The sequence below is a fragment of the Lactuca serriola genome, chromosome 4, assembly GCF_051521515.1.
Source record: "Lactuca serriola cultivar US96UC23 chromosome 4, Lser_US96UC23_V15, whole genome shotgun sequence".
Classification (NCBI taxonomy): domain Eukaryota; kingdom Viridiplantae; phylum Streptophyta; class Magnoliopsida; order Asterales; family Asteraceae; genus Lactuca; species Lactuca serriola.
This window is the reverse complement of record NC_136411.1, coordinates 186,390,229-186,413,842: the sequence shown is the minus strand read 5'-3', so window position 1 is coordinate 186,413,842 and position 23,614 is coordinate 186,390,229. Positions and strand designations below refer to the sequence as shown.

The 23,614-nt window shown below is 36.2% G+C and overlaps 2 protein-coding genes across 3 annotated transcripts; both read left to right on the top strand.

Annotated features, from left to right (window-relative positions):
* The first annotated feature begins 8,393 nt into the window (after positions 1 to 8,393).
* LOC145103039 (uncharacterized) lies at positions 8,394 to 9,565 on the top strand. 2 transcript variants are annotated; one of them, XR_013706337.1, is made up of 4 exons: positions 8,394 to 8,622; positions 8,685 to 8,840; positions 9,217 to 9,286; positions 9,390 to 9,565. XR_013706337.1 is itself a non-coding variant. In XM_079040572.1 (4 exons), the coding sequence occupies exons 1-4, from the start codon at positions 8,497 to 8,499 to the stop codon at positions 9,447 to 9,449; spliced, it is 375 nt and encodes a 124-aa protein (XP_078896698.1). In that variant the 5' UTR covers positions 8,394 to 8,496; the 3' UTR covers positions 9,450 to 9,565. The 2 variants fall into 2 exon arrangements, 1 of the variants encoding a protein (XP_078896698.1); XM_079040572.1 differs by having other exon boundaries at positions 8,722 to 8,840.
* A 2,506-nt stretch (positions 9,566 to 12,071) lies between these two features.
* LOC145103037 (putative 2-oxoglutarate-dependent dioxygenase AOP1) lies at positions 12,072 to 13,328 on the top strand. The gene is made up of 3 exons (XM_079040571.1): positions 12,072 to 12,446; positions 12,533 to 12,854; positions 12,930 to 13,328. Exons 1-3 carry the CDS (start codon positions 12,085 to 12,087, stop codon positions 13,170 to 13,172), a joined length of 927 nt encoding a protein of 308 aa, XP_078896697.1. The 5' UTR covers positions 12,072 to 12,084; the 3' UTR covers positions 13,173 to 13,328.
* Positions 13,329 to 23,614: the final 10,286 nt, after the last annotated feature.

Below are 23,614 nucleotides of genomic sequence, written 5' to 3'. Positions count from 1 at the left end.
TAAAATAACATCGCTTTGTTATTTATATCTTAAAGGACCTCATTTGCATTTTTTTATTTTGCAATGGTGGAAATGTATGATCAATAGAACTGAAAAAGAACATAACATATGTTTCTTTTTATATACTAAATTATATTTTATGACAAAAATATAATTTTAAAGTTAAAGCGACTAAATCATGTAATGTTCTGAAGTTGGTTGCCATGTACGAACTTTAGATAAACACAAATTTTAGATTAGCACATTATTGATTCATCTATTTACTTGCCCATGTGTTTTTTGTTTACTACTGTACGTCATAGAATTTAACACAAACTTTGATGTATTGAAATTGATAACTTATAGCATATATATGTATAAAGGCTGTAAGATGCAAAACTAACAGTAGAAATGGAGAAACAACAACAAATAAAGCAATCAGTTTCACAAAAGTCTAGCAAAGCTTCATGAAATTTTAATACTTTTCTTATTGGTTGATGTTTTTTAATGTGTTGATGCAGATAACATGTTCAACGGTGTATATAATAGAAAACAATACCCTATGAAATTAATGCCAAAGAACTTGATTTCACAAGCAGCCTGGACATTGCCAAGGTAAATCATGTTACATTGCAACATCTACATTTGGTAGGAGTCCCAACTTGCATTAAAGCGAGGTAAGACAAACCTGTCTTTTCAATAGGGTAATATAAACTTTTAATCTTACATTAAAAAATAACAACATCTTTTTAAACATTAAGCAAGCTACTTGCTTAAGCTTTATAGTTGGTTTTAAAACTATGTTGTTATTTCCTACTCAAGGTTTAAAAGTATGTTACTATTTCTTCCAAACGATTTGCAAGTGGTTATTAAAATAATTTAAATTTTGTAAAGTTTGTTTAGAAAATAGAGTACACATGGGCATGAGATTTCGACTTTCTAGATTTCAAGCAATTTTTTAGTTTTTACAAATAAATCAAAAATTAGCAACGTATTTTTAAGTATGGTAAAAGACCAAAATACCCTTGGAAAAACTCATGAATTTTTTTATTAGTAATTACCCTCTTTTTTTCTGTTATTTATGAGATTCCTTTCAGGTTGCTGATATGTAATTTTGGTCTGTGCCACATGGGAACAGTAAGTAGTCCTTTTTTCAATTTTTATCTCACTTTTTTTAAGAGACAATTGGTGTCTCAAGCTTCTTACCTAACTTGCCTCGGTTCAAAATGGAGGAGTAAAATCATGAAAGTTTTATATTTGGCGTGTGCTAAAACACTGTTGAAGTAAGAAAGTTGTCATATATATATATATATATATATATATATATATATATATATATATATATATATATATATATATATATATATATATATATATATATATATGGGTTGTTCATTTTAAAAAAAGGGTTAATGTCATTTAGGCAACAACTGTTAGAAATAGAATTACAGTTAGTTAGTAATTTTTCGTAAGGGAATTTTCATTTTTTCTATGAAGAAGTTAATTACAAAATTGGTAGCTCAACTAATTGGAACCTGCTTTGTATATATATTTTTCTTTGTGGTCTAACAAGTCCATTTGTTGAAGATAACAATTATTTAATCTAAGAAAAAGAACAAGTTTTTTTATAAACCTTTCAAAATACAACATTCCATGGTAACACTATTCTAATTTTTTTTTGTTCAGCTGAAGTAGGTGATCAATTTTATAAAAAATCTTGAATCAACACATTAATGATTTTATGCTAAAGTCCTATTTTTATTTGAAATTTTGTAAACTGCCTAAAAAGATTTGTGCCTAAATGATAGTTGTGTGAATTTACCTTCATGTTTATTATAAGATAAAACAACTCACTAAAGAATAAAGATTCGACCCCATTTGCCTTTGCCACCTGTTTCATCAAAGAAAATGTTTCCTCACCATGGAGGGGGATTTCGCTAACTTTTACATATTCTTTAATCATGGAGTGGGCAATCGATGAAACAAATGGCAAATGCAAATTGGTGGATTATTTCTGTTAAATCTTTTCTACAAAATACTACAATTAACAAGAAAATAAGCCTTCTTGATCATTGGTTAAATAAAAAAAAAACCGCATTCTTGATCATTGGGTAAATAAAAAAATACCATGAAATAATAATTAATTAATGAGTAATCTTTTTTTCTTTCCTTATGCAACAAAGGTGTTTGGGGTTGGCACAGTTGCAGCTTAGTTGAGCCTCTACCTTTTTATCTTTGCAGAAGATATCACATAAGGTGGGATTTGTGGTTAAAGAAAGAATGAGACTGAGATGACAACAACCTCTATGTGTGTTATGTTGCTATTTGTAGAGAAGGTTATAATACAAAGTAGTAAGTAGTCAACAGTTACAATTGATTATCAGTTGATTATTGATCAATAAGTTTATACATATTTTGTTTTTCTAATTATTTTCATGTTTTTTTATGAATTTGTGGGGGTCTTTACGTTGTTAGGCTTTTTACACAATGTCAACAAACGACACCGGAATACCACCCTCCCCAACATAAGAAGATGCAAGAGATCTAGTTAAGGAGAATATGGTCACCACATCGGATAATCTGATACAAGTCTACAACAGAATCGGTACACCAAAAACAAACTCCACATCACACACCAAAAACAAACTCCACATCGCACACCAAAAACAAAATGTAATATTTCCTACTATATGTATGTCAACTATGAAATATTTCCTACCATACATATGGCGCTACCACCATATGTATGTCAGCTATGTAATATTTCCTATGTATTTATGCTGATGTCAACTATAACACTGTTCAAAGCATAAACAAATAGCCTATGAAGATAGACCGAACAAAAAATCTCACACCTGACCTCGCAACGTGGGGTCACTCACCTATTATATATTAAAGTTATCCACTTCTTAGGAACAGTAAACTTCCTAAAAGGTTGGCAGAAATGGTCCCCTGTTTATGGGTTTGGTTGCAATTCTCGTTTGCTTTTTGTTGGGGGCATTTTATGCCATTACATATATTCTTATTGGACAGGTGTTGCAAGGCCCCTTATCATAGTACTGTTCATGAGGTAAGTCACTCATCCAACCATGGTCACCGACACTGCTTCGTCTCTCTATTCTTATACTCTAGATTCTTCTTCTCAGTTAAAGTCGGTCACCCCACCGCTTCATCTATTCTTATACTCTAGATTCTTCTTCCCATTTCTTCTCCGTTAAAGCCGATGAACACTATCATTGTCACCGTTTCTAGATCCTTCTACACTACCTCTCTAAAATATTGCACCTGACCGTCTCCACCTCTTACTTCCACCTATTTTTTCTCCATATGTGTTACAATCAGACTAACCATTCATCTTCAATTTTAGGCACAACTATATCTGACGACACCGCTTCGACCACAGCCTCCGACAGTTTAGGGTTTAGGGGGAAACACAGTCGACTCTGTATTACTACCACTGTCCAATATTTCACCAAACCTTCGTTGCTTGTTCCATTCAGTCGCCCGCTTCCTTAACCTGAACTCCTGAACCCTACCACCATCTCTGACCTTTATTGGTCTTTGTCGGCGTTACTGAACCAAGCTTCCTTTCTACCATTGATGACATATTCGTCGAATCTAGGTAGCTTTGGGGGTTTGATTTTAAGGTTTTTTTCTTGTATAAATCAAATTCTAAATCACCTCTATTTTCGTTTTCTGTTTGTTCCTTTTATTTTGCATTTGTAATCGACATGTTGAATAACATAGCCACGGACAAGAGCATACCCCCACCGCTAGCATTTCACCACATGACAGTCGCCTTTGGTCACCTCCTCCACTTCAGTCGCATAAATCATTATCTCTTTACCCACCATCGTCTTAAACATATATCTTCTTTTCCACTTTTGGGTCTTCATTTGATTTCAATTTTCTTCCCTAAGGTAATCAACATTGGTCTTCATTTTCATTTCATTTTCCATTTCATCATGAACTTTTTTGACTTTTCTATCAGACACCTTATTGTTGAATTCAATTTCATTTCATATTCAGGATTCCCAATTCTCACCTCATTTCTGACAATCAAAAAGGTTAGTAAAATGATCCTTCTCTGCTATGAAGTTGTATGCTCGATGATTTGAATTTAAACTCTCAGTTAGGGCTTTAAGTGAAAATCAAATTTCTAATTTCTAATTTCGAATTTCTAATTCCATTCTCTTCAAATTCGAACTGAAAGTGACTTTTTTGCGAATTTGATTTCCAATTATCTCCTTTTTTCGTACAATATTTTGCCATTGTTACTGTTGAGAACACTGAATGACCAAATATCCCTTTCCACACAGGCAGACAGTACAAAGATGATGCTCACATGTCTGTAAATGAGGTTTTCTACAATGGGATTCCAAATGGAAGGTATCTAGCTACCTTATAAGAAGTTGGCTTCTAAGCTTTGTGGTGCTGTATAGACATTAGGTCACATATATCTAAGCTTTCTTATATTACCCGTCAACTTCCCAATGAAATGTTCCAAAAACATATGCTAACCGTCTCCAATCGTCTAAGATGAACATGGTCATAGTCAAATGTATTTTACATCTCTGCTATTACTTCAATTACGTTTTGATAACAAATATTATATACAAATTATCACTTAGTTAGAGAAATCATATATAAGTAAATAACAATTTATAACGATTAATCCATTGATTAGAAAAAGTTACTGATGTTTTTTTTAAAAGGTAATAAACAAATAAATGGAATATGTGTTATATATTGTATTTAAAAAAATGTACTAATTTTCATAGCTTAAAGATAAATGTCATACAAAAGTTATTAATGTTTTTACCAATTTCCATGCATAAAATGCATAAGGACTTGAGACGGTAAAACAGGGGAGCAGAAATCTTAGGAAGCAAATTAGGTACCAAGTTTCAATTTTTAGTTTTCATTTATCTAATTTTATAACTTGGTTTAATTTTTTTTATCCATAATATTTTGTTCAAAATTGAAAATAAATAAATTATTGAATTCTTTTGTCTTTCTTTTACTTAGCAAATATTGGGTGATTGCTTGGAAGATCTCAACTTTGAAGAATTGCTTGTGCTTGAAATAGATTCACAATTTTATAACACCCAAAAATTTTAAACCAATTTAAAACTTTTCAACACAATTAGAAACCATTTAATCATTACATAATTTATTTTCAAAATCATAATCATCAAAGTATCCCAGTTTTCCAATCATAAAAACATAGCAACAAGAGGAGCGGTACGATCATGTCTTCACCTTTCCTCGATCACCAGAAGTACCTGAAACAACAACTAAAATTGTAAACCCAAAAGCTTAGTGAGTTACCCACAAAATACCACCCATACATATCCATAATCATATCATATAACAAATACAAGACATCATGTATATTGAGCTTTCAGCCTGACTGAACCGCCTCGCAGGGCCTACAACCTATCTGGATCGCTCTCGAGCCTTTAACATGACTGGACTGCCTCGCATGGCCTACCACATATCCGGACCGCTCACCGGGTATGTTGGTCTACAACACAAAGCAGGACCGCCTCAACCAAACCCCCACTCAAACAAACATGTGCACATAAATATCATACGTTAGCTCATATCATATAATAGTCAAACTGATCTGACAGATCATTAATCATAGCAACATCCTAATAACCCGGATACAGACCTAGCCGGTCATTAACATAGCATCATCCTATAACCAGAACACTGACCTAACCAGGTCACTACACATAAGCATATCACCATCCTAACTACCAGGATGTAATCAATAAACATATCATGCCATAACCAGATACAATCCATAAAGGGTCGGACTTGGTGCCTTAGACCCTATTGATATAGTGAGGATAACTCACCTCGCAACTATCGACTGAAAATAGAAAGCTCAACTCTTCGATCACCGCCACAAACTCCACCACTGATATCCAACACTTCACAAAGTTCATAAATTCCCAAGATACCCCCAGGAGTCACATAGTAAATCCTAGATCATAGCCAAGGCCAATGGTCAAGGTTAACAATCCATGTCGACCTGAATCGTCGAGTGCATCTAGCTACTCGTCGAGTCCCTACATAGCTTGCCAACTCATCGAGTCACCTGAGAGACTCGTCAAGTTCCTAGTGTTTGCGGCCGATAACTCTCTAGCTAATCCGTTGAGTTTACTTGTAACTCCCTGAGTTCATGCATCTCCAAGGGTCGGGAAGACTCTAGCTGACTCGCCGAGTCATTCGAATGACTTGCCGAGCCCAAGGCAATCTTCAACAGACTTGCCGAGTCACTCATCCGACTCGCCGAGCCCACAACCATCTTCATCGGACTCGTCAAGTTGATTATGCCACTCGCCAAGTCCCTTCAGTCCTTCATCCACAAAGATGATTTTTAAGCCATGCAAAGGCCCCATATTGTAGATCCAACTTCCCAAGGCATGCTTATAACGTAAAGTTGCAAACTTTTTCGTGCATGTAAAGCTCTAAATCCTTAAAATGACAAAACTAAGCTTGTAAAGAAATTTAACACTTGAGGGGGGTTCATACTTGTCAATGCTGGCAACTTTATGGCCCTAGAGACCAAAGAGAGTTCAGATCTGAAGTTGCAACTTCAGATCTTAGCTCAAACTCAAGAAGAGTTCCCTAAAAACCATCCAAAAGAGATCTAGGAAAAAATGAGTCAAGGTAACAACTTAATACCTTCAAAAGGGTGCCCACTGAAGTAGATCGCTAATTCCCCACGAGTTCCTTGCTTTTAATCACTTGTTTTCCCCAAGCTTTTCTCACCAAAATCCTTCTTCCAAGCTTAACACACCAAGAAAGCACAGACACACACACGAATTTAGGGTTTGGAATGATAAGATGTTGTAGAGGGGAGGCTGGGGAGCCAATGATCCTTTAAATAGGGTGTAAAACCCCGGAAATTAGGGTTTCACCCTCCATCTCCTACTCGTCGAGTCACTCTTTGGACTCGGCGAGTAGGTCACTTAATCACGTGGACCAACTTGCTGCTACTCGACGAGTCGAGCAACCAACTCGTCGAGTAGACCTTGAAACCACAAAGAACTTATAACAAAAGAAATCAATACCTGTGAATCGGGGCGTTACAAATTTGTTGTAGGTCAAGATATTAAAAAATAAATATAATGGTTCACCTATATCCACCCAAAGGGAGACAATTTCCTTCCCTAAAACATGATTCTAAATCATGGGTTGCTACTTTAGTTGTCTACAGAACATTTGGAATCAAGTTTAGGGTTAAATAAGTAAAAATGTTCAATAGTTAACCTTATTTTCATTTTTCAGGGAAATCTGCAAGTAAAGAAGTAGTTGTCAAGGGTTCAATGTTACCCCTAGGAAAAATGGTGAAATTTTCTTTTATACCTTTTATTTTTTTCTATGATATACAATGTTACATATATTTTGATGTGTTATCTTTTTTTAAGCACATCTATGGAACAAAGGAACACGAAACAACATACAGAACAAGAAAAGGAAACAAAATGAACATCTCTGTCTTTTTTTCTTCATTTCTTCAAATTAACTTTTAATTTTTTAATTAAATTATTAATATAATCAAGTTAGAGAGGTCTAGAATCTTAATTATCTTACCTATTTATTTCAATTATGTTGGAGTGGAAATAAGATTGTTTGTTTTCTTTGATGGAATGAAATAGGTATTTTACGAAGGAACCTGATAGAATGGAATGGAATAAAAAACTATGATGTACCCATTTTTATTTATATAATTATTAACGACATGAATCCTATAATTTTTCTAGCTATTTTCTAGCCATTTCTCCAAATAACTAGACAATAGAATTCCACTATGATAATTATTGGGTTTTAAATATTACAGCAGCTGGAAGCTGGATTTGACTTTGGCGAAAAGGTTGACTTCTAATCCAGTTTCAGAAATTAAAAATATAGGTGGATTTTATTTCACAGAAAACAAATAATCAGTCAATTTACCGTTTTGACCCTTGTTTTGAAATTGGTAATAAGTTATTGTTGGGGCCCATACTATCATGGCAAATGGTGTAGTGGTTACACCTGTTGGATTAAGTATGCTTGCACTTGCAGCTGAAAAGTTTGTTGTCCCTTTAGTTATTCTTGCTAGCATCCATAAGGTAAAATGTTTTATAATTTTCATGATTATAAACTTAACAGTCGATTCAGTTTTTTGTCCTTAAATATAGTTTATTTTTGTTTGCAATCCGATAAAAACAATCTGATACTTGAGTGGAGTGCAATTTTGGTGAGGCTAATTTGTTTTTTTATTTATTTATCTTGACTACACTGAAACTACAAGGATGTACTACATATTCATCTGCTTTAACATTATAACATTAGAAATAACTTTGCATTTACATGAAATTTTGGTAATTGGATTGGATTTTAATGGGAGAATATAAGAGTAGCCATTAAAACTTTCCTAATTTGAGAATTCCAACTATTGAAGTTTAATAAGTTTTTTTTAGAATTCCAAATATTGAGGATTCTGAATACTATCTGTTTATGACACATTTTCTGACTACCCAACATGTTTCTGATTTCAGAGTGTCTTCTTTAGGTGACAACTCAACAAGACATAACCAATTTTTGCAATCACATCACCTTAGAGACATTATAGCTTCTTCAAAGGTGAGTTCGCTTCAGTTAATGTAAATCTTTCTCTTTCATCTCAAATCTTTTTTTTTTTCCAGATTATTCCCTATTTGACCTTGTGGTATTACATTAAAGGATTCACGAGATGATGTGGTCGAACAAAAAGAAACTGTTGTAAAAGTAGCTGACATCTTCATACATGAAATAAAGCAACTTAAAGTAGAGCATGAACAGCAGGTGGCTGAATTAGAGAAGTTAGTTTTGTCTTTTCACTTGTCTATACCTCTAATCTTGTCTATTAATATGTTTGCTCTTCTTTTATAGAAGTGTTCTACTCAAGTAGAACAAATATCTTGACATCAGTTAGAAACTGCAAATGAATTCATTTAAGAGTAAATTACATGTTGTCCCTGAGTACAACTCATTTTTTCAATTATAATCCCAGAATGTTTTCTTTTCAAATTTTGGTCACTTATTTGAGGTTATATAAGAAAATCCACTATATTTTTTGGGGCAAAAAATGGTCATCTTACTTGGAAAATGAACCGAAAATGATATGAAAACTTCAAGTAAGGACCAATATTACAAAACATATTACTTGATGACGAAAAACGATTACTCTTTTGACAGTTGTAGAGCATTCACAAAAAATGCTTGCGGGCGTGGAAAGTTAGTCGCCTTTCTGGGAAGCCATTCTGAAGTAAGCTCATGCTTCAGATTATTTATTTATTTTTTTGTTTGTGTGTATTAGATTCAAAAAAAAAATTATTTGTATTTCCTTTGTGTGTGATTATTATATTTAGGTAAGGGAGGGTGCAAGTAAGGGGTTGTTCCGTGATTTAATTTTCATTAGGATGTATTAGAAAAGGATAGAGACAACACTTCTTTCTTGTTCGAGGTTTATATCCTTCCTATTGCGCCATTTATCTACCACCTCCCTACTTAACCAGTTAGGTGCATACAATTTGCTGCTAATAGTTTGAACTAACATGTATTTATTCTAAAATAAATTCTTCTTCATGAATGTTGTGGGTTTATACCCACATGATTTATATTAAATCTGAATTTTTTCAATTTTTTATAATCTTATATTAGCATGGGATGGAAGTTGTTAGTTGTATAATTTTTTGAATGAAGTTGACTATTTTAACATTTTGTGAAGTAATATCAATTTATATGGTTTTGTGATGTTTTTGGTCCCAACAACAGAAGAAACTGTTTCTAAATTCAGCTTCTTCACTCCCTTCCTTGGGATTCTTTCTCTATATACAATAACCTTAAGAAGAAGACAGAAAACGTTCATTTAGAATTGACATTCTTATTGAGGCATGTAATATGTGATAACACTTTAATTACACTTATGTAGACAGTAACAAAAAAATTAAAAAAAAAAAAATTGACCCATACGATAGCATGCGGTAAATCAGGTGGATCTGGTTTTGAAGAAACATACACATGAAACACATGAAGAAGCATGTTTTTTGATCACTAACGCAGTTTTTTAATTTATTTATGATGTCTTATTGTCACTTTTGTATATGGGTGTATAATATCATTATCTACTTTAAAATTTGAAATTTTTTGAAATGTAAGTTTGGTGACTTTGTTATTTACATCCTCTGCTTAGAGGATTATGTTTCAAAGTTAAATTGTCCAGGACACTTCACCAAATAGACCTCAAATAGTGGCGATCCTTGTGGAGATCGTTACAAAGATGTCAACCAAATAGACCTCAAATAGTGGCGATCCTTGTGGAGATCATTACAAAGATGTCAACAGTTCATTAGTGACAAAAATATGCTAAATCTCAATGCCCAAATCTGTATATTTTTATATATTTTGTTTTATTCTTTTAACTTTTTTTTTTAGTCTTCGGTACTTCTAACTGACGATTATTATAAAAATGCAGGGAATGTTTGAATGCTGATATTATAAAACCGAGAAATGAACAAATGTTAACCACAATGACAATGTTACGTCTGATTAATGACAAATTACACAGAATAGCAACATAACGTATAAGACACACGAACAAACACACAAAACTAACACCTTCCACCACGTGCAACGCGCGGGAGACCCCTCTAGCTGTAATTATAAACATGTATAAAAATTTGTATTTAAGAGACTACGTTATAAAAGATTGAGATTGATGCTGGTATCTTTAAAAGCTCAGCTCTCATTAGACCTATCAACTTCATCCATCGTTACTCACAATCAAAGATCACCATGGTTAGAAAACTATGAGACACTACCCTTGCATTAGAGGGTTAATATTTGGGAAATATTTCAAACCCACCCACTAAGGAGCTGATATTTCGAAAACTGATGTCCTAACTTAAAAACAAGAAAAAAGAAATTAACAATCAAACATTATAACAATTGAAAAATACTAAAGGGCTTTTTGGCCTAGCGGTATATGATCGAAACCGAACCGTTTAAGGTTCGTGTTATTCGGGTTTCATGTTATTTTGGTTTGGGTTGTTCAAGTAGGTAATACAGGTATCGGGTGATTTGGTTCAAAGTCAGCCCAATTCCTTTCAAAATCATTCGTTCAAAATCAAAACTTTCATATAGTATAATAAAATATTAAGTCTACTTGAGCTTTATGGTTTTAAAATGAGAGGAAATTTGGTGAAAAGAGTTCTAGGTATCCCATGTCTATCGGCAAAGAAAACAAAAGGTCATTTTCATAGTTATAAAATAAAAAAAGTTGACAAATAACAATTTACAAGTCTAGAAAAATACAAGTGTTTTTAAATAAAATTCAAAAACCAATAATTTTTTTGTTTAACAAAATCAAATAACGAGCCTAAAAAGGATGAATATTTATTTTGTATAAAATCGTTTAACAAATAATTGTAAGTGCTTGTTTAAGATTTTTCGGGTCATTTGGTTAACCCGGATTAAGAAAAAGTTAAACATATACAAACTAAAAAAGATATTTTTATCTGGCTATCCGGACCAAATAAACCAAGCCTTATTGTATTCGTCTGAGGTTATTCGGTTTTGGTTTCTTTACACCCCTATGAGCCTTGCGTAAATAGGTCATAGGTTAAAGATGGAGAGTTGAGATATTATAAAATTATGATAATGAGTTTACTTACTCTAATACCATTATGTTATATTTACGTCAAATTAAATGAATTTAAATTTATTATTAATTACAAAATAGCTTCATATTTAAATTAATATGTGGCCGAGATGAGATGATTTTGGTGTTAAATAACTATAACTAGAGCCCTGTTATTAATGCAATAAGCAATGACTCGATAACTTTTATTTTTTAACCGGAAACTAACCTACTCTTAAATACAATTTATGTCTCCTAACCTCTCTTTTGAAAATGTCTCCTTACGACCTCATCACTTGGCCAATTGCACTTTGATAATGACTCGATAATTTGGAATTTAGTTATTGAAAAGTCCACCACAATCGATTATAAATAGAATGCACATTTCCTTAGTCAAAGAATCAGGAGAATAACATTAATTAAACATGCATAAACTTCCTACTATCGACTTCACCAACAAGAGAAACATGAACCCTGGTTCAACTTCATGGCTCACCACTTCCATTGAAGCTACTCGAGCCCTCGAACAGTACGGATGTTTCATAGCGGAATACGACCAAGTACCACTCGACCTCAACAACGCCGTTTTCCAAGCATTACAAGACTTGTTTGATCTCCCAATCGAAACCAAAGTACAAAACAAGTCCACAAAGCCCTTGTCCGGCTATGTCGGCCAAATCCCTTTCATTCCACTCTACGAAAGCATGGGGTTTTATTACTCCAACACCCTTGATGGCGTTCGTAGTTTCACAGATGTCATGTGGCCACATGGAAACGAAGCTTTTGGGTAACCACTATTCTTGATTCTCTCTTTGTTTCATTGCATATATATTAAGTATTAACGTACACTTGTGTGCGTTGATATACTGTTAGGGCAACACTACTAGCATACAACGGGCTGGTAGCAAAGTTGGAAGAAATGGTGACGAGAATGGTGTTTGAAAGATATGGCGTGGAGAAGCACTTTGATGCTCATAGGAACATGGTGACATACCTTTGTAGGGGCATGAAGTACAGAATACCAGAGAAGAACGAAACTAATATGGGGTTCGTTGCTCATACGGATAAAAATTTCATCACTGTTTTGCATCAAAATCAAGTTGATGGTTTAGAGGTCAAAGCGAGGGATGGCGAGTGGTTCACAGTTGAGCTCTTGCCAACCTCATACATAGTCATGTCGGGTGATGCAGCCATGGTTAGTGATCTTGCACATCGGCCTTCAAAAGCAATTTATTCAATAATAACTGAAGATTTTTAAACTTGTGATCAGGCTTGGAGCAACGAAAGATTGTCTTCACCTTATCATCGAGTTACTATGAATGGAAATGCAAGTAGATATTCGATAGCGCAGTTTTCGTTTCTGGAAGGGATCATAGAAACACCAGAAGAATTTGTTGACGAAGAGCACCCGTTACAGTTTAAGCCATTTGATCATCTGAAATACCTTGATTTCTATAACAAGGAGGAAAACCGAAAACTTGAATGTGCCATAAGAACCTACTGTGGAGTGTGAGAGTTGCAAATATATGTTTTAATCGTACGTGCTGTTGATCGAGAGTTATAATGCTTCTTAATATGTGGGCTTGAATAATGTAAAGGGCATTTGAGTCTGCTGCTTTGTGTCCATGCCGGTTTATTCCTGTGATAATGAAAACCATATGTTTGCAAACGCATTTATCTATATCGACACATAAATGAATGCGAAGAAAACAAAAATGTTAACTAGAGAAAACTCCTAATATAACTCGGTGGCTTTATTATGGGATGATTAAAAAATTAAATATAGAAAGAAAAAAGTATTTATTGTAATTTATTATTACATTGATTAGGGCATCACAATGCATTAAACTTATTAGAGTTTAATGGAATGACACATCATCATTGTACTTAGTATACAACTCTACATAAATTTTCTCCCAATGCATTGAACTCAATAGAGTTCAATGAAATATATATATTTAGGGGGTGTTAGGATAGGAAAAAAAAACATATTTATTGCTTATTGCTTATTCCCACAACAATAAGCTACATTTAAGTGTTTGGATAAAATCATTTAAAATTAGTTTATTGTGTTATGAATAAGCTAAATAAACTAATTTTAATAAGCATCTTCCTTATTGTTTATTGCTTATTGCTTATTCCCACCACAAATAAGCAAATAAGCTAATCCAAATACCCCCTTAATAGTTAAATTGTTTCTTTTTTCCCATTGAAGAGTTAAATGGTCATTAAACTCCATATCTATTTAATACCAACATGACAACTCACAATGGTAGAGTTTAATCCATTGAATATTAATTAAACATGTCACCTCATTCAATTCTCTCATTAAACTATTGATTGTGGATGCTCTTACATTTAATAGATTACATATATAGATAAAAGAATATTATATGGCTTTTTCAATTTTAAAATTAAAAAAAAAACGTTTGCAACTACCTTCGAATAGGTTCTTTCTCTAAAGTCAGGGTTCGCATAATTTGATAAAGAAGGAAGGGGATTTATTCTCTTACTCACCGGGTTAGGGTTTTCTCTCTAGTCGAAATGCTAGTTTCATATTAGACTTTCAAGCTGCGGCTACCCGGGTTTTCTTTATATAGCTATCCCGCAACTAATCCTAAAACAGCTTCTGCAGATATAGGATAAATAGAAGATAGAGTGAAAGAAGTCTTTATCTCTGTACCATCCCTCTACAGACTGACTTGAGATAAAGAAGAAAGAGAAAGACTTTCTACAACAACTCCTATTACTACTGGGGTAGCTCCCGAACCTTCTTAAACTTCTTCCCCGGATTTCTTCGAGACTTCAACTTCACTTCTCAATCGTCTAAAAGAAAAGGTGGCCTGTTCCTGATAAAGGTATTTTTCTATTCACTGGACACCCACTGAAACGACCTCTATAGTTTAAGGCTCAAACGGTGGCTCTGTCCTACCCTACTTCTCAACCAAACCAGATTAAGCAAAGCACGCAAAGACGTCCACTGTCTATTCATGTTATTCTTTTTATCCTCGAGCGGCGGTGGGGCCTATTGATTCGGGGGCATCAAAGACAGATCTTATGGCGAGATCGAGGAAGTGTGGTGTGGTGGGCGAAGCGCTAGTGCCCTATATATAAGGCGCTTGCCTCTCTTGTTTGAACTACTTGATAATTAGACTTTCGCGGAGATGCCTGGTATAGATACCTTCGGTGTCGGTACTCAATAGGGAACTTAAGGGATAAGAATGTACTTTGAGTTCTCAATTCTATTGCATTAGAAAGTGGGGAATTCAATCGGTATGGTCGAAGGCAATCAACTGCCTGACTTCTGTAGATTCGTAGTGAGATTGACTGAATTCAGTTTGACTGAGAGTGAGCAAAAGCATCTTGTCAATTGAAACTGCGATTAGTAAATTGATTTCCAGAATCTAGTTGGACTTAGAGTCCGATGCCTATCTTGTAAGTCTTTACAGAATGGACTTTGACTTTTGAAAGTGTGGAATTTGGTAGGATTGAAGGTATTAGGAAAAGATCCACTTTCTTGAATGAAGTGGATTGGGAAGGGAATGCGAATAGGATAGGTTTGCGAAAGACCGAGGTCTTGACTTCTGCCTGTGCCTCTCGCTTTCATTCACAGGTTAGCCGAAGTTCTTTAAAGGTCTGCTTGCACGGAGATAGTGATTCGATCTTCCCTGCCTTCCTTCGTAGTGCTTGCGAGATGGACTCTTTCATCGGAGGGTGCTATTTCACCCATTGGTCTTGAGAAATCCTACTTCACCTACCTTTGGAACTCAGATCTCAACAGAAGTCTTGAAATAGGGATTCTCGAACGTGGAAAAGGATCCAATAACTTCGAAAGAATTGAACGAGGAGCCGTATGAGGTGAAAATCTCATGTATGGTTCTGTAGAGTGGCAGTAAGGCTGACTTATCTTTCAACTTTTCCACTATCACCCCAAAAAAACCAAAATCTGCCTTACGTAAAGTTGCCAGAGTACGATTAACCTCTGGATTTGAAATCACTGCTTATATACCCGGTATTGGCCATAATTCACAAGAACATTCTGTAGTCTTAGTAAGAGGGGGGAGGGTTAAGGATTTACCCGGTGTGAGATATCACATTGTTCGAGGAACCCTAGATGCTGTCGAAGTAAAGGATCGTCAACAAGGGCGTTCTAGTGCGTTGTAGATTCTTATCCAAGACTTGTATCATTTGATGATGCCATGTGAATCGCTAGACACATGTGAAGTGTATGGCTAACCCAATAACGAAAGTTTCGTAAGGGGACTGGAGCAGGCTACCATGAGACAAAAGATCTTCTTTCTAAAGAGATTCGATTCGGAACTATTATATGTCCAAGGTTCAATATTGAAAAATTTTCAGAGGTTTTCCCTGACTTTGTCCGTGTCAACAAACAATTCGAAATACCTGGACTTTTTAGAACAGGTCCGAGTCAAATAGCAATGATTTGAAGCATTTCTTTTTACACTATTTCGGAAACCCAAGGACTCAATCGTATGGATATGTAAAATACAGGATTTCCAATCCTAGCAGGAAAAGGAGGGAAACGGATACTCAATTTAAAGTGAGTAAAAAGAATTCCATACTCGATCTCATAGATACATATAGAATTCTGCGGAAAGTCGTATGTACGGCTTGGAGGGAGATCTTTCATATCTTTCGAGATCCACCCTACAATATGGGGTAAAAAAGCCAAAATAAGTGATTTTAGCCCTTATAAAAAGAAAACTGATTCTTGAACCCCTTTCACACTCATGTCACGTCGAGGTACTGCAGAAGAAAAAACTGCAAAATCCGATCCAATTTATCGTAATCGATTAGTTAACATGTTGGTTAACCGTATTCTGAAACACGGAAAAAAAATCATTGTCTTATCAAATTATCTATCGAGCCGTGAAAAAGATTCAACTAAAGACAGAAACAAATCCACTATATGTTTTACGTCAAGCAATACATGGAGTAACTCCGGGTATAGCAGTAAAAGCAAGACGTGTAGGTGGATCGACTCAGCAAGTTCCCATTGAAATAGGATCCACACAAGGAAAAGCACTTGCCATTCGTTAACTACAGATCTATACTAATGAAGTTTTTATGTGAGAAAGTCAAGCCAGGAAGTCCTTCTCTCATTCTGGTGCTTGTAAGATAAGACCAGTAGATGAATTAGGAAAGAGGGCCTATGCCCGGTTAAAGTGAAAGGCTGTAGTGAGAGCGACGGGGCTTACTTTCTCTTTGGTTCAGCTACTAAATAGATAAGTCATTTCTGCTCGACTATAGACATCGGGGTGGGGATGAGGCGGAAACACTTGCCGCACGTGATAATGCCACATTAGATAGAACAGTTCCCTATCAATGGAAGCCTTCGATGAAGAAGGTAAGTAAATGCTACTTAAGAAGCACAAGCACCCTTTTTTATTCACTAAGGATGAGATGGTGCAGGAGCGGGTCGATGATGACACTGAGGAAGATCTCTCATCCGATCATCCTGAACACGAAGGAGCTGCTCTCGATGTGAGATCAGCAGCAAAAGAAAGAAGAAAAGGGCCATGATCCTATGTTCGTTTTCGCCCTGCTCTGATGATGCGCTCCTTGCTCGCGGAGCTACATACCGGAAAAAGAAAAGGATCTCTCTATTACTTTGAGAGGAGAATCGTTGGCTTGACCGACGGACTACGTGGGAAATACGAGATCTAGGCAAGCCGCTACATGTTCTCCCCTTGCCCTTGAACGATAGAAGAACTACTTATCTTCTCTTAGGTAGCGTTCGATCGGTTCGCATCTATGGTCAATCAATAGGTCTGCGGATCCATTATTCTATATGATAAATCGCCATCTCATAGCACCACCATGACACCGATTCCCCGACAAAACCCCCGATTTTCTGAGAGTGAGATAGCCGATAGTAGTAGACTAAGGACACTATTCCTAACAAGGAATAGAGTAAGGCCTTTACTGATGTGCGCAGAGTATCGAAAGGAACCTCTCGGAGAAGTTCCGGGCCTCGACAACCCTCCTTTCTTATCTATTTTCATATATAATATAAAGAGAATAGAAAGCGTACTGACTCTGACTGCTATCTACGATGCGATCAGGGGGAATAGCGCAAGGGCTTAAGTCATCGATTCAAATCCTATCTTTTTTTTTCGGTATGCCGCTCCGCGAGCAAGGAGCGAGAAAATAAAGTGGGCTGTGGTGATGTCAGAATTTGCACCTATTTTTATCTATTTAGTGATCAGTCCGCTAGTTTCTTTGATCCCACTCGGTGTTCCTTTTCCATTTGCTTCCAATAGTTCGACCTACCCAGAAAAATTGTCGGCCTACGAATGTGGTTTCGATCCTTTCGGTGATGCCAAAAGTCGTTTTGATATACGATTTTATCTTGTTTCTATTTTATTTGTTGGGTAAAGCAAACTCCCTCCTTGGATGAGCATGGGCTTAGTCAAGTAGAACCGGGTTGCGCTGCTGGATGATCCGATCGAAAAGAAATTAGTGGGGCCATGCCGGTACGACTGAATATGCGTTAGAAAGGTCAATCCCTCCCCTACGACAAAAAAAAAGCGGGCCGAACTTCTAACAACCCGCCCGCTTCCATAGAAAAATATCGTGGCAACGTAGACCTAAGTGAAGTGGTCATATTGGATCCTTGGGAACCATCACAAGTACGGCCAACATCTATTTATTGAAACGAGAATGCCGTGTCGTCCAGAGGAGCCTAGAAGAAGATGACTCGCGCAGACAGCTGACTCCTTTTCAATAGAAAAGAATAGCCAAACCAACGCAGCTGGCTGGTCAATCTTACTGAAAAGGGGCAATTAGCTTTGCACCACTGATAGACTACTTAAGATTCAATTCAAAAGGCCCTACTTAGTTTCGCAAGCCTTTGTCATTGTCAGTCTACTAAGTAGGGCCTGAGGCCCCCTGTGAATCCGTAAATCTGAGGAGCATTCCGCAACAAAAGGATGGTCCCCTATGCATTTCATTCTTTCCGGAAGGGAAAAAAAGAATTACCCCCCATCATAGTGAACCCCTCCTTGTGATCGGGATGAGGTAGATGCCTCCCAGCCGGGGGGCGGATCGAATCGGAGTTTCCTTAGGTAACCACTGACCTACAGTTATCCTTAAACTTCCGTGCTTGGTGGAGAAGAAGCGAACAAAGGTACGCTCGCTTGCTGTCTTGTTCTCTGTCGCGAACTGGGATCGCTCGCCAGCTAGGTCAGATTGGAGCAACATTGTATGAGAACATATTACCCATATTCGGGGACAAGGGGCGAAACGACCTCTCGATCTACTTACTGCAGCCCAGGAAGAAAAACGTCGTCTAGGAGTTACCTGTTGCTCCGATCTCCCCTACGCCTAGGATGTTGTCTGGGCCCACCAAGAGCCATAGTTAGTTGTTGTTTCCATTTGGTAGTTTTTTTATCGTTGTTGATACCGGCAAGACCCAGCCAGATGATGTCTGCTGGTTGGTAGTGAGAGGACATAAATAGTTATAAAAAGGATCCAAAAATTAGTAAATTGATTTCCATGGCCACAACTATCATATAAGGCAAGGCTTGGAAGCAAGCTACCTGCGCCTATCGGCGGGAACTGGGCTTGGCTTGGTTAGTAGTGCCCGCCCATTCTGTCTCGCCCGCCTGCCGACCCATGAATTCTTCAAAGCGGGCCGGCAGGCCGGGCATACGGGAACCGTCGAAGAAGTTCCTCAACCCGCCGCAGCCACTACTTTACTTTGACTCCTTTTATGAAATTATGAACTCCACGTAACTTTCTCGATTCCAAGGCAACTTATCCTTTTTGAGCTGACGTAACAAACTACGCGATCCTCCCAACGAAGCCAACATAAATCCGATCCGAATAAAAAAAAAAGCAGTTTCATTATGGTAGTATACCAGCCACCTGTTCTGGAACTGGAAGTTCCAATCGGAGCATATAGATCCGTAAATGGATTTGTATGTATATCCACTTCAGTCGTGTTCGTCGTTTCTTGAAAGTATCTTTTTTCTGGGAACATGGATCCGGGCTGGGAGAGGGGTGCCCATTCCTAACCACTTTCGAAAAGGTTCGCTCATGCTGGAGGGAGCATCCCCACTTAGTGATCGGTCCGCTAGTTCACGCAAATCCGAAGAAGTTATCACGGACGAGCCACATGCAGGGAAACTTGCACGTGTGGTTCTGGCCGGGCTTTCCTGAGGTATCTAATAACCTTGCTTCTGCTCGCCGCTGGCGCACCTCTCCTAACTATTGCCCATTTATTCTGGAATAATCTTTTTAGGAGGGACAATTTTACATATTTCTGCCAAATCCTTCTATTATTAAGTACGGCTGGTACCATTTCGATGTGTTTCGATTCTTCCGAACAAGAGAGGTTTGATGCTTCTGAATCCATTGTATTAATTCCACTTCCTACTCGCAGTATGCTCTTTATGATCTCGGCTTATGATTCAATTGCCATGTATTTAGCTATTGAGCCTCAAAGTTTATGTTTTTATGTGATCGCAGCATCAAAAAGAAAGTCTGAATTTTCCACGGAAGCCGGCTCGAAATATTTGATCTTAGGTGCATTTTCCTCAGGAATCTTATTGTTTGGGTACGACCGGACAACTATCGATATCTATTAATATCTTTTCTTAGAATGTTGTTAAATATATATCTATCTATATCGTAAACTATCGGATCGAGTATTACTTAGATGTGAAACTTGCGGACCTCATTGGTTGTGATATTGATCTTACGGGGGCAACGAAATCAAAGAATATATAGACTGACTTGTAGAGACCCTCTATGTAGTTGTCTATCTAGGGTGATCGATCTACATCTTTCCCCATAGCCCTGGGGCTGTGTCTCGATCTCCAGAAATTGACTTATGGATATTTTTTATTTTAAAAAACATCACAAAATAACAAATATTATCAAAATTACGAGTGATTCACATAAATGATTTTGATTTACTATAGTAGACTTATACAAAATAACAAATATTATCAAAATTTATGAGTGATTCACATAAATGATTTTGATTTATTATAGTAGACTTATTCTTTTGATTTATTATAATAGACTTATTGTGACGTTGACACATGCGACCTATTTTAATTTGAAATCAAATGGAACGAAATCAAATGAAACGAACCAACAATAGGTGGTTAACATATCAAGTAATTGACCTAAATCATACTATTTCCTCAATAAATGGAAATAAATAAAAACCTTTTGGGAGGAAGAAATTATTAGCCGATATTAATATATTATATTAGGATTGTATATATACTGTTATTATATTTTATTGTATAATTTCCTATCATATACAATTGAATGATTAATACATTTCAACATTTCAATGTAAATTTAAATTTAATTTAATTAAGCGTTGAAATATTTACGCTCCATATTTTACGAATCTTATTGGCTTATAAGATAAGATATTGACTTATAAAATAAGTCATACTTATCCTTCTATTCATCTTACGACATTAAACATATTATTTAATAACTTTTATATTATCCTTCATGCATATGTAATACATTTAAAGTTAACAATTAACAATTAGATATCGTTTTTATAATGACAAGAACAAGACCAATTCAAGATTCACACTTCTTAGATTTTTAACTTTATTTTGAAATATTGATACTTCCTAATTTACTTAAATTAGAACATTACAAATATATTTTAAATATAAAATCAATTAAAATTAAAATATTCATCTCAATATGAAATATGAAATCACATATACTACAAGCTCATATAGTGGTAGCCGAGGAGTTGTGGCAGCAGCCAACAGAGATTCCTCACGCACGAGTTTAGCATTTAGTTGAGAGGTAAGTATCCTTTCAGTAGGAACGGGTCGGAGGCACCAATGTCGGCCCGTATATGTCATATATTAGTAGCTAAGTGTGGGCGGGGCTCGAATCTCATAGTATTATTTGAGTATAGTTATGTCATTGTTTGATACATATATTTGTTGTTTGTGTGATACTTGTATGCATGTTAGTAGCGGAGTGTAGGCGGGGCTCGAATCTCCTAGACATCAGAGTGTGGGTGGGACCCGAATCTCCCAGACAGCGGAGTGTGGGCGGGGCCCGGGGACCCGAATCTCCCAGACAGTGGAGTGTGGGCGGGGCCCGAATCTCCCAGACAGCGGAGTGTGGGCGGGGCCCGAATCTCCATGAGAGTGGGTGGGGCCCGTATCTCCTAGTTGCATGATATTTGTATGATATGTAGTAGTTTGGGGAACTCACTAAGTTTCGTGTTTATAGTTTTCACTTTTGATTTCAGGTACTTCCACTAGCAAATGGAAGGGCTCAGGATGATCGCATGACACACCGCATTTTTGGCCTGGGATGTCGTAGACTCTGATATTTACCTCACATAATTTAGTCACAGTTCTTGATATGATGTTTTGAGATACATGATACATGATTTTCATTATCACTATGGATGATTTGGGGTTTTATATTCAGTTTCAAAACAAAATTTTCGGACTGTATTTTTTTAGATGTTTCATGTTGGTATCAGAGCCTTGGTTTGAGGGATTCTGTGACAACCCGATATTCCAAATCAATGTAATGACCTAAAAAGCCAAGAATATTAATCTATTTTGATATAATGAAATAGTGTCAAAAATAAAATGTTCAAAAGTCTCTATTGGGTTGCATAAAATGATAGATATCGTTTCAAGGTTTTCAAAAATATACAAAACACTCCAATCTGAGTTATAATGAAGAAGTTATGACCAATCGAAGATTCGTGTCAAAACCGGTAAAACATCGATAAACATAAAAATTGAAATTTCAATAAAATACTTTTTAGCCTTAGGGATATAAACGAAGCTCGTAGATTATACTAAACCGTGAACGTACATAAAAAGAATGTCCAAATCTGACTTCGTATGAAGAAGTTGTAATTTTTCTAAGTTTCGGGATAGAATTTGACAGCTAAAAACTCGAAATAAAGATCAAGAGACTTTTGGCCAAAACAATCTAAACAAGAATTAGATATCTCGACAATAGTAGTGTAACGGTAAAATGTCTGATGAAAACGGACGTCGGATGAAGAAGTTATGGATTTTTAACGGACTTTTCGAGTCCTGGCCTGTTAAAAATATATAATTAAAAATAAATTCAAAATTTGCCGACAAAGTCTAAATGAAAGTTGTAGAGTATATTCTCACCTATGCGTGGATATAAAGAACGTTGAAAACGGAGATCGTATGCGAATGTTAAGCAATTTAGAAGTTTGAGGCACATAAACCGAGGAGGGTTACACCCCGCGTACGAAAGTATGCCCAGCGTAAACCATACAAGGCCTTGGATCGGCCACGTCTCCGTCTACGCCTCTAGCCCGTCTCATCCGAAGTCCGGTATACGAAGCTCGCATCATGCATGACGTAAGCCCCACGTACGCGAAGTACACCCAACGTACGAGCTACAAAGGAGTTACGCCCCGCGTTCCCTGAAGTACGCCCACCGTACAAGGCTGCTTACACCCCTATAAATAGGATGTGAGGGTGCCGACCATTTTTGCTAATTTACCTCATTTCACTCCCACTTTTTCAATTTTGAGCCCCTCGAGACTACCCTGACGCCCTCGTTACGTATCCAAGTCCCGACGATGTTCCGAAGCTCCGAGATTCCCGAGAAATATACCACTTCCTGATCGAAGTGCTGCTCGAGAAAAGTCTCGTTTTCTTCAAATCATCACACTTTCCAGATGAGTTCATACCCCTATATTTTCACGTTTTTACTATGTTTTAGGGGGGAAATACAAGTGAAACACACGAATAACTTATGTAAAAAAAATACAAATCATACTTACAATATCAAACGCTTTATTTGGATTTTGATTATAAATGTTCAATAACGTTATTACAAATGTTATACTTTACATTCAAAGTCAATATTACACTAGGGTTTATCATACAAACGAAACAAACTTTTGAAAAAACTATAATAGGTATAGTT